Raw genomic sequence first — 18,243 nt, 5'->3', positions numbered from 1 at the left:
AAAGGATACAATGCCTTTCGAGTGTCATTTAATTTTTTTTATCAACCATCTAGACATTGATAAAAAATTAAAAGTCTCAAATCCTTACTTCTTACATTCAAGAAAGTTGGGGTTATGTTTGAGTGGGCATTCTGGTAACCCCAACTTTCTTGAATAGAATAAATAAGGATTTGGGACTATTAATTTTGTTGGTCTATGTTTGCATGGTGAATAAAGAAAATTAGATGGCACATGAAAAACATTTGTGTCTTTTTAAAATGTCATTTAATAGCTGATTAACAGTTAGTTAATGACAGATACTCTATTGTCACGTTTTGAAAGTTCAGATAGTAAATTATTGCATTTTAAAATTCGAGGACCAAACTGACAACACTAGACCCAAAGTACAACGTATTAATCGAGAATTTTTCCATCATTTTTTATTACCATGGTGTCATTTCATAATATTTCATGAATTCACTTTTGTTACTTCTTGTATGTGAAGCATGAAGTTTCTGATTCTTGCTATCCCATATTATATGCTTAATTAAGAAGATTCATTACCCATTCTTTGCTTGTTCCCTCCATGCTTCTTTCCCCGTTTGTTCCAAATTAACCATCGATGATTCTTTCCTTCCTCCTTTCCCTTCTCTCTCTTTTTTTCCTCATCAAGTTTCGAGTCTTTATCATTCTACAGTTGATGGTCTCGTCAACACACAGACGGACGGAAGGATCCGGTCAAGACAAGAATGGCCGAATCCCATTCATTGGAGTATACTCCGACGTGGGTAGTCGCGGTTGTCTGTGCAGTCATCATTCTCATCTCTCTCAGCGCTGAGCGCTTACTTCACCGCCTCGGAAAGGTACTCCCGCTACTGCAAATAACAAATAATAATTAATCTCAAGTCTTGTTCTCTCTCCATGGCATGATTTATGAACTATCTCTCTGAATTATTGTTCAGATTATTTTTCTGTAAAGCAACAATTTTTCTGCCATCTTTCAGAAAATAGTCTTTAGATGATAAGCCAATGATTTAGGGTGTATTGCATTATTAATTGTATTTTGGATTGATCCATACAAAATTACATCATGTATGAGAATGTCATTTCAATTAGAAAAATGCATGCCTACAAAAAATGTTTTTAAAATCGGACGGACCGGATAGAGAATTGTTCTGGGTTCGGTTTTTGGGTTGAACTGTCCAATTGTTCGGTCTGAATAGATGATCCGCTCTAATAAAAAAATAAAAAAAAAATTAAAAACCTAAGAACGGCCAAAAATTATTTCAGGGTTAAACAGTTTTCTGACCAAATCAATGATTTTTTGGCCAAACAATGGTTTTGGGGTAAAACGGAACCAGTCACCTGACCAGTTCCTAACCAGTTCTTGGTTTTTCCAATCCAACCGTCCGACCTGGTCTGGTTTTAAAAACATTAATTTCAGGTAAAAAACATCTATCTAATGTGTATTTGTATAATTGTATTGATCAATCCAAAACAATTAGACTATGTTTGGTTTGAAGGAAAAAGTAAGGAAAGGAAGAAAAAGATAGAGAAATCTTTACAAACCTTGTATATTCCTTCATTTTCCTACATTTTCCTTCAAATCAAACACAGCCTTAAGGTGATGTTTGGTACTGTTGCCTCTCTAAACATTTGAACCAACAATTTCAATGTTACCAAACACAACTTTACTAATCCTTAAATTCTATTTGTTTACTTTTTTGGATATGAAAGCTTAATGAATGTTTACTAAGTTAATGTGGTAAGTAGGCAAAGGCAGGATTTGATGCTAAGATCAGTTATACCCTCGAGAATCTGTTGAACAATCTAGCATAGTTGAAGTTTCAAACCTTGTTCAAAACTGGTTTTTCGGTCCTTTTGTAGAAAAGGAATGTAAAACTCACAGCACTAAGCTTATATGCATATAGTACATAAGAAACTGAGAGATTGAGTAATTATGGGCCATAAATGCAAGTGAGAGATTGGGTGATTATGAGACATGTCCACACTTTGGCTGTTTGGTCCTACTGCTCACACTGTTTAGGTACTTCAACTGATTTAATTAATGGACCAGTTATTGGCTTAATCCAACTCAATCCGATGAATCAGATCCAATCCAATCCAATAAATATTTTGGATCATTAAATCTGAACTGATTTAATTCATTATGTATTATCAGTCAGTGCAATCCGTCCAAACTGATTTTGGTTTAGACCGGGTCCAAACAGTTATTAAAACATCATAGAAACAAATAAAAACTAGTGACCAGGAAGATTGTCAGCATCAAGAAAAACACCACTGAAAGCCGTATTCAAATCTGCTACCAGGTTTGCTTCACGAAAAACATAACAATAACTAACACCATGATCCAAGAACACATTCAGATCGATGCAGATATTCTTCGATGACTGTCTTGAGACTCCACCGACGGTCACCATCTTCTTTCGGTAATCGATGACTAGCTTAAAGGAGAAGGTCCGTCATCTCCTTCCTCAATCAATGTTTTCGAATCATTGTTTCACCCAGCTGATTAGATCATTCAACTTAGAAACCGTTGAATTGGTCAACGACCTATTAATCCAAATAGTCGAATTATCAATACATTCAATGATTTTGGCTGTTTTTTATTTTAATTATTGTTTTTTAATATTTTTTGTCAGAATAGACAGTCCATTCGAACTGGACGGTCAAACCGTCAGCCCAGAAACCGGTGGCTAGAATGATTCCAATTCCAAATCGTTTTTTGAAAGATTGTTTTAGAAGAAAACAATTGGGCTTCTCTCTCTTTGTTTTAGAAGAAAAGAAATTCAATAGATCTTTTATTGTTTGAGCCTCTGAGATCACCATGAACACGGTAGATCTCTAATGATTCAATGAGAGTAAGCTAGAGCCCCAACCTGAGGTCAAGGAGGCAGCCAACCCGGCCAACACCTTGGGGAGCCCATTTTGAATTGAGCCAATTGGCCCAACCCAAGTTGCGTCCCCTTCCAAAGTTCCATTCTGTTTTTTTTTTTTTTTTTTTTTTTCCAAATTTCTGTCAACATTTTGTTTCTACTTCCCTTGCTTCAATACTTAATTTTTAATTTACGCCCTACATCTTTTGCTTTAATGATTTTGCTTTTGTTTCTAGACTGTCAAAGTGTCAAGTCATAAAAGTAGATTAAAGTACTTTAATCTCTAATAAAGTACTTGGTGACTTTGATCTTCGCATCAGTTTCTAAAGCACAAAGGACAGCATGCGCTATTTGAGGCCTTGGAAAAGCTAAAAGAAGGTATGCAGTGACTCAACCAATTTTGATTTCTTACCATTTTTCTGATTTTCTTTTGCTGTTTCCTTAAATCCAATCATGGGTAATGAGGTTCTAATTCTCTAATGTTCTATTGGTCCAATTGCGTTTTGCACATCAGAGATAGTCTCCTGCAAATATGATCTTAGTAAACAAGTAAACTGAGTGTACCAAAATGTGTGGTTGCAGAGTTGATGCTTCTAGGGTTTATTTCCCTTCTATTGACTGTCTTTGAAGGTCTGATCAGCAACATTTGTATCTCAACGGATCTTGCATCTCATATGAATCCATGCAAGAGGGAGGAAGTCTCTTCTTCTGAGCAGGAGATCCACAACTACAAAGCTTTTTCTCTTGGAATTGCGCGGAAGGGGAGGCAGCTTTTGGCTGAGGATACCAACTCCAACCATTGCGCAAGAATGGTAACAGGTTTTTTTTCACTTCTGTGTATTTGGTTAACGCCAGCCCCATCATCTCATCAAATGCTTCCAAATAACTAACCCCAAAGCTAGTAACTTCTGCATTCATATTTCATATCCAACCAAATAGAAATTCCATCCATTTTATTGACAGAAATTGTTTGAAGTATCTTTGTAAGAGGATGAGGGGGTTGCTTTGGAATGGTTAGAACTCAGGATATCCTGTTGTTCTGTTTCATATGAATAGCAAGTTTCAATGAAGGTGAAACAGATAAAATTATTTCTATTCGTAAAGACTAATGGGTTGTTGATCAACATGCATGTACTCTTTTTCTGTTTTGTTTCTTAAAAAAAACTACTTTAGCTATAAACAAAAAAGGAAAAAATGTGTGTATGTAAAATTCAAACAGAAAGAGCCTTTTGACATTTTTAATTGAGCCAAGCCAATCTAAGACAACTCATGTATAATATTTTTTTTTGTTAATTTAGTTGTTCTGATATCACAATCCAAATTGAAACCTTGGTGAGGGTGGCTAATCTTATTTAGGAATGCCAATGGGTCAAGTTAAATAGTAAATTCAATTTGACTCACCCTTACATGGTCAGGTTAGAATTTTAATTAGGGTGTAGGGTAGGGGTGAGCAAAAAAACCAAAAAACCGAACCGAGCAAAAAACCAACCAAAATTGAACCAAAAAATTAGTTAATCGAACTGACCGGTTGGGTTTCGGTTAACCAATACAGAAAACCGGCAGTTAACCAAACTGACTGATACATATTTCTATATTTTTTATATATTATAAATTAATAAATATGTATTATATAGATAAATATATATTTATAATATATGATATATTATTTATTATTTAAAATATAATATTTTATATATATTTATATATATATATGTATTATATATTGTAAAAATAAAAAAACCAAAAAACTGACGGTTAACCAAACTGGTTAACTGATAGGTTTCGGTTCAGTTCCGATTACCAGTTTTCCAAAAAACGGTACTACCGATTTGGTTACAAAATATGCCCCACGGTTCGGTAGTGTGGGGTGCAAGTTGGATGACCTGGCCCATGGGGTCATAATACCCCTATAAATATAAAGGGTATTATTGTAATTTTGTTTGACTTTAACCCGTAACCTTAAATTTTATTATTTCTTTCAATGTTTGTTTTAACCAAATCGGGAGATCTAGGGTTTTGTTAGAGTTATGATTATTTAACCCAAATCGGATTCAAGGTTAGCTAACCCCCATCCATCAAGTCATAATACACCTACACATATAAAGGGTATTCTTCTAATTTTATCTAATTATAACCCCTAACCTTAAAGTATATGATTTATTTCACTATTTGTTTTCATTTTTTTTCCCTTTTAATTTGGAGAAGTAATACCTAGGAACCCATAAACCAATTTCCAACTAAAATTAATGTCTCTTGAGTTTTCAAAAAAAGTATCACGAAAAATATAATTGAAAGACTATGGGAAGGGTTGGATTGGTATCAAGTTGAACCATATAGGCGAGGGTAGGTTCAGAAATTGTGAAGAATTGAGTCAAGTTGGATTAGGTTGGAGTGGAAAGTATGGGAGGGTAAGATTAGGGTTGAGTCAAACCCATGCCAACCCACACAACCCTATTGGGTTCAACCTGATACCAAGCCAACCTGTGCCACAATCTTTCAATTATATGTTTTGTCACATGTTTTAACATCTCAAGAGGCACTGATTTAAGTTGGAAATTGGTTTATGGGTTATTAGGTTGACATCCTTATTTTCCTATGATCTATTTTTATTATGTATGGACCGTTTTAGAGAAAATTAAGTAGAGAGAGCCCTATGACATTCTTAATTAGGTGTGTCATGGGACAGGTTAGGCTATAGGCCTACTATAAAGCTTTATTAATGTAATTATTGCAAATAAAATTTAAATTAATAAAAAATAATTTTAAAATTAATGAATTTCTCATAGAAAAATTAATTTTATAAGATTACTATTGTTTATTAATTTTATTTATAAAATTAATTTTATAAATTATTATTATTATTATTGTTGTTATTATTATTATTATTATATTAACAAATTTGAATTGCTTTTTACAATTTTTATAATTTTAAATATGATTTAAATGGATTAAAATTATGGCTTTTATGGTTTTATTAGTAATAACAATTAATAACTATGCCACCTAATTAAGTTAATTATGATTGTTTAACCACATAAATAATTTACCTATTTAAATAGGTAACTTAAAGCATGGGATTGTTACATAATTTGCACTTAAGTGTTGTATAACATATACATCCATATTGACATCAAACTAATGGAATCATATGCAGTATGAGTCTAAACTCAGAAAGGACCTATATCTAGTGGTGCAACTTAGGAGAGCCTAACCTGAGTCCAAATCAACCTGACCCACAAATTTACATGGGCTGAGCCTAATAGGCCTATATGTTTGGGCTTTATTAATTTTTAGGGTTAGGCCTAGGCTTAGCCCTTGGGCAATGTGAGCCCAACCCAATCTTATCCTAATTATAGACACATTATTTGCATATATACATACATACATACATGTATATATACATACATACATAAATACATACATAAATATATATAGTCTATGCTTATTGACTAAGCCAAGCCTAACAACCCAAGCCAAAGCCACCCCGAGTGCATCAAATTTTAGTGCAAGTTAAACTCAAGTTGGACAAATCCTACTTGACCTTGGTTTCGGGCCTTAAGCCCAATTTTAAGGGTTGGACCTAATTTGAGTTTAATTTCTGTCATTTTAATTACTATGAAATTATTTTACCTAATTAAATAAATAAATGTGAAATTATTTTAACTATTGTGATATTTTACTTAAATAATTTAGTAATTTATTTAATTATTTTACTCAAAAAATTATGGCCAATTCACTAACTTAATAGTAATTTACTATTAAATTATTGTTACTTTAATTATTGCAAAATAGTTTTATAGTAATTAAAATATCTGTAATTATAATTTAAATAATTTATTAAGTATGGTAATTTACTATTAAATTACTTTTTCCAAAATTTTGGTAATTAATTAACTATAATTACTTATCAATTATTAAGAGTAATTTTTTAACATTAATTAATTAAGTAATTATTATAATAACAATAATATTTGAGAGTAATTAAATCAAATTAAATAATTAACTGTATTTAATTTTGTAATTGTATTATTTATAATTATAATAAGATTTTTAACTAATTATTAAATTTTTATTTTACATTATTATTTGTCTTAATGTATTATCTATTTTTTCTCTTATTATTATTATTGTTGTTGTTGTTGTTGTTTTCTCTTATTATTATTATTATTATTATTATTATTATTATTATTTTAGATATTGTTTACTCATCTTATTTCAATATTTCAATATTAACTTAAACTGTTTTCAAAAAAAAAGTTTTAACTTACACATTAATATTTTAATACATTGATGAGATATTAAATGCATGTATTTGCAATGTGGATAGAGATAGGTATGGAAATAAATAAAGAGATTAGGCGAGGGAAGAGATGAGATTAGGAGATGTTTTAGGAGTAAGTTTTAGGTGGGTAGATTGTTTATGAGAAATTTTAAGAGATGAGATGATTTAGGTGATTGAGAACGAGAGAGAGAGAGAGAACGATTTTAATTAGGAAAGCAGAGGTATCAACGTGGCAAGCTGTGAGTGTAAGGAATGGTATCATGAGGAGAGAAGGAACCAAGGAGAAGCCTTGATTGGGTAAGGGGAGAAAGGAGAGATCATATGACAAGGCCATCTTTGCTTTAATATATACTAATAGAATTTTAGAATGAACCAAAAGATGCTTTATTTTCAAAAACCACATAACATGTTTTCATTTCCAAAAGGCTAATTTACTTTCTTTCTTTCTTTCTTCCTTTTTTCTTCTTTTGGCTTGATGGGACTATAAAATTAGTAGTGTAAGCATCGGAAAAATGGCTCACTTGGGCTCAAACTGGGGTCCTGGTTCAATGATGGGTGGTTCTGGGTCAAAAATTGGAGGGTTGAGATGGGTCTGATCACTGAGAAGAGTTTTGATGCATGCAGACCAGTGAGATTGACCAAAAGGGAATATTTTTAGATAAAAGAGTAAATGAAGGTATTTTAGGCTGAGATTTCACAGGGTAGGGTTTGCGGACATTCTGAGGTGATTGGTAGGGTTAGATTCAGTCAATTAGGCCCAGATCGGGAAATTTTGTAATCTGATCAATTCGAAGCCTTAAAATGGAACCTTTGTGTGATTGAAGATAAATGGAGGTATTTGGGCCTGAAAATTTATAGGTGGGTATTTGGGGGTGTCTGGGATTTGATGATGAGGTCTGATCAGTCTTAGAGGGTCAAGATTGTAGGAATTTGGGTCAATGGGATATTTCAGAGTGAAATCTTGGTTTGATGAAAGGGCAAATGAGGGAGTTTGGGATTGAAATTTTATGGGTAGGTGTTTTGGTGTATCTGGAGTCTAATGGTGTGGTTTGATTGGTCCAAATGTGTCAAGATCAAGTTAATCCGGGTTCTTCATATTTGGGCTAATGAGAGGGGTCGAAATGGAATCTTCATTTGATGAGGGGTAAACGAGGGAATCTTGAGTTGAAAGTTTATAGGAAGGTGTTCTAGGAGGTCCTAGGTTTGTTGGTTGTGTCTGATCTAGTGGTTGGGGTGTAAATGGGTGTTGATCAAAGTCATTGGATCGGTATCGAGCAAGTTCAACGGTGGATCTAAGGGCTCTCTATGTGAAATTCGAATTTCTTGGATTTTTGGGTGTTTTGGATGGATCGGAAGGGTTTGATCGGGGATTTGGGGCAAATTAGAGGTTCAGGCGGCGGACTGAACAAAAATCGAGTGCTAACAAGTAGATCCTATCCATAACCCCCCAACTTTCCTAAAGCCAAGATTGATCCCAAAGTGTCTGCTACAACCAGTCAAAGACATTACCAACTAAGGTAATTGGCACCCTCTTAGAAGGCTGACTTAGACTACTACTGTATCCTTACCAAAAGAAAATTATTATACAAAATAAAAGAAAAAAAAAAACACCAAGGATCTATTTGTTTGCAGTGCAAGTCTAAAACTGATATAAATTTAATTTTGCATCCATTTCAGTTTTGCATTTGTTTGTTTATAACTATGATTTGCACTCCTAACTGATACAAATATGCACTTTTTGTCTTATTTGCACTTGCTAACTGTGGAAATTTTGCATCTTAAAAACTGATACAAAATTTGCAACACCTTGCACTTATATTAGTTCTCTCTCATATAAAGTGGTGACTACATCCATGGTTTTCAAAACCAGACCGGACCGGACAGTCGGACTGGAAAACCGGGAACCTGTTAAGTGACCGGTTTTAGTTTTCCCCAAAACCGTTGATTTTGGTCAACAAACCGCTGACCCAAATAGTTAACCGTTCAAACGGTTTTGGTTCGGTGTTCGGGTTGGTTTTAAAAACCATGACTACATCATCTTGCTTCTTACTTTATTCTCAAACAAATAAACCTCCTCCTACATGCACTCTCTTTCATATCACATTATTTTACTTCCTATTTTACTTTTCACAAACAAATAAGATAAAGTCAAATATGAGACAAAAGTAAACTGGAATTTACCCACGCATTTACACCTGTGAAAATTGCACTGCAAATAAATAGTGCCTTAAATAATAATTAGCCTAGAAAGGAAAAAAAAGAATGAATGGTTATGCATATGCACTCAAATGCGCTGATTCAGTTTTTTAATGGCTTTGGGGCACAACCAAAAAGGAGCCATGGGTTCATGACCACCTTTTCTCACAAAAGCTTATGATATATTCAAGGTTCAAGGCCGATATATCGGTAGGGTGTATCAGCCTATACCGAGAGATCGGTTTAAATCCCAATAATCCACTGAACCATGGCCTGACCCGATAACCCCTATAGGAGTGTATAAGAAAGGTCCCGATACAACGAAATTTTGATCCGTGGATATATTATATGGGCCTCGCAAAAGGTTCAAGGAAAGTTTTTAGTTCAACCCGTACATAGCTGTTGCAGAAACTAGCTTTTCCGGTTACCTTTAGATTAGAGAAATAATTTGCACCTTTGTACTCTTTTTGCTCATAGGTCACCCTCAAACATCCTGCACTTTGCTTTGACATTTCAGGGAAAAGTTCCATTTTTATCACTTGAAGGACTCCATCAACTTCACATTTTCATTTTTGTATTGGCAGTTGTCCATGTAACGTTTTGTGCCACCACAATGGTTTTAGGAGGGTTAAAGGTAAACTAATTTCTATTTCAGCTTTTAACACCTTTTTTCCTTCTTGGATAGACAAGCTTATGTTTAATTGTAATGCCAAAGACAGGAATGAATCCCAGGTATGAGTTTAAACCCCTCAGCTTTTAAAATTAAATAGTCTTTTCATTGAGGTTCGTTTTGTTCTGAAGTCAAATCACTGAACCGGGTGAAATTTTACCTGGCCTGGTTCAGTGGTTCTTCCATGCCTTGGTTGGATTGCTTGTTTTGCATGCTATACGCATTTACTAGTAAATTTACTCAATTTAGGTAATATATGTGACTCACAAATACAAATAAATGTGAATTTATTTGCATTGATGCAAAATCATGGTAGTGCAAATAGTTTTGATGCAAATTATGATTTATTTGTATTTTAAAATTTATCATATTTTGATTGATTGCAGTACAAATAAAATAAAATAAGATCTGAAGTAGAATTAAGTAAAACCGAAAGCAAAATTAAACCAAAATTTGCATTCTTTTTATTTGCACTTCCATACAATTATACTAAAACAAATAAAATTGCAGTACAAACAAACACAGGGGAAGGGATAAAGGGACTTAAACGTGAGATCCATACTAAAATAGACGTATGGGCCCATATTTTAATAGCATTCAGAGTTCAACTGTTCCAATCATATATTGGTGGATTAGACCACCACACTTGAAACCTTTGAAAAGACTTTGCTTTCTGGGTCATAAGATGAGCCACAGAATTAAAGTTTTAGGAATGCATACAAACACAACATTGCCAGAATATACAGCCTCCACAACAGCTAAACAAAACCAAGATAATAAAGACTCAAACGAGTCATTTAAAATGCTGACATCATTCAAACAATCAGATTCCACCCAAACTGATATCCAATTAACTTCCTATCAAAGAATAGTAATTGCAAAGTAATTTTCAATTCAGCTTCTGATCAATCATTAATAAAGACCAAAAAAATTTAGGGTACATTTGGTTTATAATTGAAATCAAAATCGGAATCAAAATCTTTCGGAATCGAAATTGGAATTGGAATGATATATTTTCATAGTCTGTTTGGTTCGGACAGGAGTGAAAATGGAAATTGAAATCAGTAGAAAAGGAATTTCATTCCCAAATAAAGAGGAGGGATTGGCCATTCCCTGAAATAGGGGAATGTCATTCCAGCAGAAATGCCAATGGGATTCTGATTCCATCCAATCAAACAGTTAGAATCAAAATATATAACCCATTCTGATTCCCATTCCAGACCCCTATTGGCTAATCTGGAGTTGTTATTTTGATCTCGTGGATTATATATTAATGAGAAACATCTCGGTCCGTGTAGATACAACAATGGAAGCCGTGGGAGGAAACTTGTAAAAGCCAGAAGCAAAAGACTGGTGAGACCAAGGGTAATGGACACAAATTCCTTCATACTGGGGCAATCTATGCGTGGAAGAAAATATTTTAATAACTATAAATGTCTGTTAAGATCAATTGGTAGCTAGGTATATATCTCCTTCTTTGTTTTAATATATAAAAGAACTCTTAAGTGCAGAAGTCCGTGATAAAACAGTGAGTGCTTATAACCTTCATCGCCTGTTTGTCATAAAGCGCGCAGGGGGATATTGGAGAAAGTCGATTGTTATAAGCTGGATTGTGAGTTTCGAACCCACCTTCATGCAATTTCAATTAATTAGCATTCAACCATTTCTTTTGAGCTGAACTTTGTTGGTGCATTGGATATTGGACAAAACCTAAGAAAAAATAAATTTCGATGGAAGAAAAACAGAAATCAAAGAAGATAGAAGAGCAGGATTTTTTTTATTAAGTTTTACTCTATGGATAAGTTTGGAAGGAGTATAAATACAAATATTTAGAGTGCAAAACCTTATATTTTGTATTATTTAACATTTTCTTTCGTTTAACATTTTATAGATTTTCATCACCAAATTTTATCTAAAAATTAACTTGTTCATTCAGCTCCAAAGGAATTAACAACTTTTTTTAATTCTATCTTCACAAGTTTCAATTGAACTCAACTCATGCATAGATAGTTTAGACAAATTAATCAGTAATTTCTTTTATGGAAACCACTACGTTATCAAATTTAACTCGTAGTTAAATTTCAATGCCCTAAAACTTCTCTCATGCTTCGATTGAACAATTTGCAGTTATGATTCTTGGAAAATTTATTTTACTTAGTGTTTGTTGGATGTGATAAAAAGGTTTTGCATTCTTTTTCTTACTTCCTTTTACTCCTTTTTGTTTTCTTTTGCCCAAACTGCAACTTCTTCACTGTTTTACTGTTCTTTATACCCTTATATATACAAAATCTCACAAATGTTTTAAGATGAAGAAGGTTTTATTATACATTCCAAAAGTCGTAATTTTCTTCATAAAAATAGGAAGTGAAAGGTTTTGGAAAGAGTCGAACGGTGCTACTGGAACTGACTGCCATGAAGGGTTTTAGATTTTGATGGGTGGCTAGATTTTGGTTAGGAAACCAAAATTTGTTGGTGCAACAGAAGTTTATTGGACAAAGCCTAAGAAAAAATCACCTTTGATAGAAATAGGGGTGAGCATTATTCAGTTAAAACCGAAATACTGAACCGAAAATTTTGATTTCGGTTTTTTTTTTATTTTTGGTTAATTTGGTTTTTATGAATTTCGATTTTCAGTTTCGACTTTCAAAATTAGAAATTCGGTTAACTGAAAAAACTAAATTAACTGAAATTTATAATATAATATGTAATATATAATATACAATATATAACATTTAATATGTAATATGCTATATATATTATAATATATATATATATTAATTAAATTTGGTTTTTAACCAAATAAACCGAATGCTCACCCCTAGATATAAGAATGAAAGAAGACAAAGAAGATAGAAGAAAAAAAAAAAAATATATATATATATATTTGTATTCATGTATGTTGCAATGTCATTGAAAAAAACAAGAACACAAGAACTAAAACAAAGTGTAAGAATCTAGCTCAATTTCCTCTACCTCTCTATCTCTTTTCTTTCCGTTTTTCTTTTTTGTCAAAATAATGATTAGTCTCTTGTTTTTGACCCATTACACTTCCGTTGCCCCAAGAAACTTCAAGCAACTTATTAGAACTTCTATAGCTCAGTGAGTGACTCTTAGGGCTATCCAGCTAGTTAACAAGGATACTGTAACAAATATTAATAATTCATATCGCTCCATTTAGTCTCGTTTATAATTCTGGCATGTCAAAGAGAGCTTTCTTTTTTTCTTTTCTTTTCTTCCAGCTGTTACAACATGCAGAAGATTGAGTTCATCTCAAGGAACAAGCAATAAGTCGATCGAGTTCACTGGAGAACTCAGAGCATGAATGTAATTGGTTTTAACACATAAATTCCATGTAGATAGGGTTCTACCTCAGATCTGCAATATTAAAGTTCTTGAACCACTGCTTGCTAGCTAAATAGGAATGGTAGAGTCTAGACCACTGCAGGGTGAAGTTTCCAAGAGTTGCAAATGAACTAGTATACTGACATTCCTCCATATTTCAATGTCTTTCCAAATACTTTCCTTTTTTCTTCTTAGTTCCAATTAATAATAGAAACTTTCTAGTTTCCCAGAAAATTACTTATTTAGGTAAGTTTTTTTGGGAAACACTTATCCGGGTAAGTGCATTTATCAATGTTCTTTTTTTTCAATTAAATAAATAAGGCAATGACCATTTTAGCTATAGAAATCCATTATTAAAAGATTTTTATCTCATTCATGTATTTACAATTTTCCACCCAGATGAAAAAGTTATTTATCCACCTAAGAGATGGATATCACGTACCTGGAAAAATAAACTTTCCCTGATCCCCACCTAAATCTGAAAAAAGAACATGGAACCCCCTCTCAAAATCCGAAAAAAGAACACCTCCTAACAGAAAAGGAAAGAGGGGAAACAAGAGCATCACGAACTGTAACAAAGCAAAATCTGATTTAAACAGAAAATGAGATGACCCCTAAATTACAACACCTCTCCTAGCTGAGGCCCTTCAAGGTTTGATGTTGTAAAATAATAGTTTCATCATGAATCCATTAATTAACCAGTTTGATCAATTTTATCTCACAATCGTTTATACTTTTATAATTTTTTAAGACACAGTTGTCTTCATGTGTATTTGCAGATGTCATTTTTCAAACAGTTCTATGCCTCTGTAACTAAAACAGATTACATTGCAATGAGGTCGGGATTTATAAAGGTAAGATACAAACCATGAAATATTAGTAGTCCAATAGTAGACTCATCTTTCTCTTTTTCTGCAGATGTGTGTTAATTAACTTGTTACCTTTAATTTCAAGTAGGAGCACTGCCCTTCACACCCCGGTTTTAATTTTCACGAGTACATGATGCGGACCCTTGAAGTTGATTTCAAGATAGTTGTTACAATAAGGTAACTTTCAAAGGAAATTATCAGTCGTTTCTTTTGATAAGATATTCTGGATTTACTGAAACCTGTTTTATCTCCTTTTCGATCAACTCATTTCTTGAATGAAGCTGGTACCTGTGGCTCTTTGTGGTGATCTTCCTGCTTTTGAATGAGCATGGTATACCATCCATTTCACAATAAGATTGCAAAAATAGAATTCTATCACATTCTTACTAGTGGGTTTCAATGCAGGATGGCACACATTCTTCTGGTTATCTTTTTCGCCTTTGATTGTAAGTATACTACCTGGTTATCTTCTTTTGTCTTTACTTCAGTTCGATTCTTTTCAGATACCGAAGGAAGAAGAGGCAAGAGATTAGGGGAGAATATATATTACTATCTTGAATTGGATTGTTTTGCAGCTTCTACTCCTTGTTGGAGCTAAACTAGAACATATCATTACTCGTTTGGCTGAAGATGTAGAACAAAGGAACAAAAATGATCCTACAGCACCACCAGTGAAGCCCTCAGACGAGCATTTCTGGTTTGGTCGTCCTCAAATTGTTCTTTATTTGATTCACTTCATCTTGTTTGAGAATGCATTTGAGATTGCATTTTTCGCCTGGATTTGGGTAAGTCAGATACATATTTCTATTTCAACCCAATACAAACAAGCAAACATAACTTGTACTGATACACATGGGCAGTGTACCTTTGGATTCAAATCCTGCATGGTGGAAAAATTGGGCTACGTCATTCCTAGAATCATTATAGGGTAATGGTTGAATGTTTTTGGCCTTTGTTATGCTGTAGCTGGCTGTTCCATTCCAAGAAACATACACTAGCTCATAGGTTGCTTGTCTGTGCAGGGTGGCTGTTCAAGTTCTATGCAGCTACAGCACTCTACCTTTGTTTGCAATTGTTACCCAGGTGAAATTAAAAACCAATTTGTTTCACTATAATACACCTATGTCTGCACACAAATAATTTGTCCAAAATTCAATGGCGATTTGAATTCGGTTCAATCCATTTGCAGCCCTAGATCATGGTTTTTAAAATTAGACCGGATTGGACGGTCGGACCAGAAAAACCAGGAACTGGTTAGGTGATTGGTTCCGTTTTACCCCAGAACTGTTATTTTACCAAAAACCGTTGATTTGGTCAGCAAACCGCTGACCCGGGCATTCGAACCATCCAACAGTTTGGCTATTTCTTTGTTTTTTAAATTTTTTTTGTTAGAATGGACCGTCCATTCAGTTCGAATGGTCGGACCGTTCAACCCGGGAACCGGACCCCTGACTGGTTCATTGTCTGGTTCAGTTTTAAAAACCTTGCCCTAGATATCCATCTGTACTCAAGGTTGTATTTGGTTGTAGTGCAATTTTATTTGCACTAGTACAAAAGTATGGGAGTGCAAATGAAAAAAAAAATGTAAATTTTGGTTTAATTTATTCTACTTTGAGCCTTATTTTAATTTATTTTTTATTGCAACCAAACAAAGTAAAGTAAAATTTTAAACAAAAATAAATCAAAACTTACACCCAAATCATTTGCACTACCACAGTTTTACATCAGTGCAAATTTTGCACTGAAACCAAACACAGCCCAAGGGTCAAAGTATTAATGATGATACCTAGGGGTGTCAATTGGACTGGACTTGGTCCAATCCGATCCAGCCTAATGTTTGTCCATTATAAATGGACCAAGTCCAATCAAATCTAATGAATGCTTTGGACCAATTTGGACCGGTTCAATTTAATTTTTGGACCGTCCATTCTGTTCAAATTTATTTTGATTTAGATTGGTTGCAACCCAAACTCGGTCCATTGACACATATAATCTTATCTTATATTAATAGATCAGATATTGGCTTAATCCGAACCCAATCCAATATAAATTTGTTACGGATGGACCAGGTCCTTTCCAATCTAATAAATATTTTGGACCAGGTTGGTCCAATCCAATATGTCTTGTTAGTCCGCCCAATCCATTCAAATTGATTTTGGACTGGATGGGGTCCAATCCAAAACCGGTCCATTTGACACCCTTAATGATACCCTCATATGTACATTTCAATAGGATGATATACAATTTCAAGAATTGAACAAAGAGATCTTTAGGAATAGGGTATTAACCTTTAAAAGTGGCTAAGTGTAAGTAAACCAAGGCATTGAGTGTATCTGTGGGTTCAAAAACACTTTGTCTTCAACTTTAACATGAATGAATTTGAGTTGCTTATTCATTTGCATGTTTGTTTCTAAAATGAAGATGGGTAGCGCATTTAAGAAGGGCATATTTTCCCACTTGGAAGATGACATTGTTGGTTGGGCTGCTACACGGAGAATGACACGGAGGACGAGTACCGTGAAAAGTGGCGGAAATACAACGGATGAACGAGAACCATCGAGGACGAGTACTATGAAGCATGGCAGAAATACAATGAGTGAACCATCATCCAATTCAATTAAGATGCTACCTTTGAGCAATGAAGCTTTTATAAAAAGTCACAATGTTGAGCAACTAGAGATTGAACTTGAAGAAGTTATGACATGTACAATGCAGCATTCACATGCCTGAAAAATTCTAAATTCATCTGCTTGTGTTTCTTTTCTTACAAATTCATTGATCTTGAGCATTAACTTTCCATTTGTCGGTTCCATGTTCACCTCTAATTAAGCAAGCACATTAAGGGAAATTTGGATAGGTTTGGATTGGCAAATTTAGGTTTTGACATAGTTTGGTTCCAAGCCGAGTCCATGTTCAAGGTTGGTTAAGGTTGGTCCTTAATCCCACACAATCCATCTAATTTATATCCATGTATTATTAGACAGAGTCAAAAGTATTACAAAGGTGGAGGAGAGGGTTTTAAAAGAGAAAATTCAGACATAAGAGGCATTTTAATATTTCACATGTGTGAAAGAGAGAAGAGGAGGTTCCATCTGAGGCTGTGGTAAGAGACCCATGTGAATTTGAATGAACACCAAAGTTTTATCAACTTTAGGTCTTTTGTTTCCTTTTCCTTTTTTAAGTATTACATGCATCATCACCAAGTTATGTGGCTCAAATAAAAAGAGAAAAATGTGAAAGAAATTTGCTCAAAGAATTAGAGAAAAGAGGGAGATTGGATGAAACTCCATTAATTTAAGATGGCTTATAATATGAGGTGATAAGGTTAATTGAGGATTCACTATTGATGTAGGTCAAATAAAAAGATAATAATGTAGAAGGAATCTGTTCAAAGAACTGGAGAAAAGAAGAAAGAGATTTGATGAAACTCCATTAATTTAAGACAGCTTACAATATATATGAGGCAACAAGGTTGGGGATTCACTCACCCAAAGAGGTTGGGGATTCACTCATCCTAAGAGAGGATTCTCTCAACTCTCAAAGAAAGCTCTAAGCTTCTCAAAACAAAGGAAATAACTTGATGCCTCTAGTTTCAGATTACAAAGTTTTATATAGATAACAAAAGTTATATTGGAGCATTTAATGTAAAACTAGTCGTTTGAGCATTAAATAAAACTAATTGTTAGAAATACATTAGTAAACTAGCTGTTAAGAAACCCACTAACTAAAATGGCTATTGAAAGCCCATTAATAAATTCAAATTTAGGCCCACTTGTCTTCTCCTTTTAAAATGATATGATGCTTCTCAAGGCATAAACTTGAACTACATCACCAATTGATTAAGGGGTGGGGATAGAGTAGGTTGCACATGAGGTCCATTGGCCTTACTATGAAGATGTTATGATTAATAGGGTTTGATCCCACGCCTCCTTTCTTAGAAGAGCACCAATTGACCATGTCAGATATTGGGTCATGAACATATGCATTTTACATAAATAGATTATTAGG

The 18,243-nt window shown here is 33.8% G+C and overlaps 1 protein-coding gene across 2 annotated transcripts; it reads left to right on the top strand.

Moving 5' to 3' along the window:
• The first annotated feature begins 685 nt into the window (after window positions 1-685).
• LOC104590185 (MLO-like protein 13) lies at window positions 686-17,033 on the top strand. 2 transcript variants are annotated; one of them, XM_010248739.3, is made up of 14 exons: window positions 686-842; window positions 3,197-3,254; window positions 3,459-3,688; window positions 9,872-9,988; window positions 11,323-11,377; window positions 11,536-11,636; window positions 14,146-14,220; window positions 14,324-14,412; window positions 14,517-14,566; window positions 14,641-14,681; window positions 14,811-15,020; window positions 15,096-15,163; window positions 15,258-15,318; window positions 16,657-17,033. In XM_010248739.3, the coding sequence occupies exons 1-14, from the start codon at window positions 729-731 to the stop codon at window positions 16,963-16,965; spliced, it is 1,578 nt and encodes a 525-aa protein (XP_010247041.1). In that variant the 5' UTR covers window positions 686-728; the 3' UTR covers window positions 16,966-17,033. The 2 variants fall into 2 exon arrangements, with proteins under 2 accessions (XP_010247041.1, XP_010247040.1); XM_010248738.3 differs by having other exon boundaries at window positions 11,323-11,389.
• The last annotated feature ends 1,210 nt before the right edge of the window (window positions 17,034-18,243 follow it).

Source organism: Nelumbo nucifera, chromosome 2 (genome assembly GCF_055504915.1).
Source record: "Nelumbo nucifera cultivar China Antique chromosome 2, China Antique-T2T, whole genome shotgun sequence".
Lineage (NCBI taxonomy): Eukaryota > Viridiplantae > Streptophyta > Magnoliopsida > Proteales > Nelumbonaceae > Nelumbo > Nelumbo nucifera.
The sequence above is the reverse complement of the archived record's forward strand: the minus strand, read 5'-3'. Positions and strand labels throughout refer to the sequence as shown.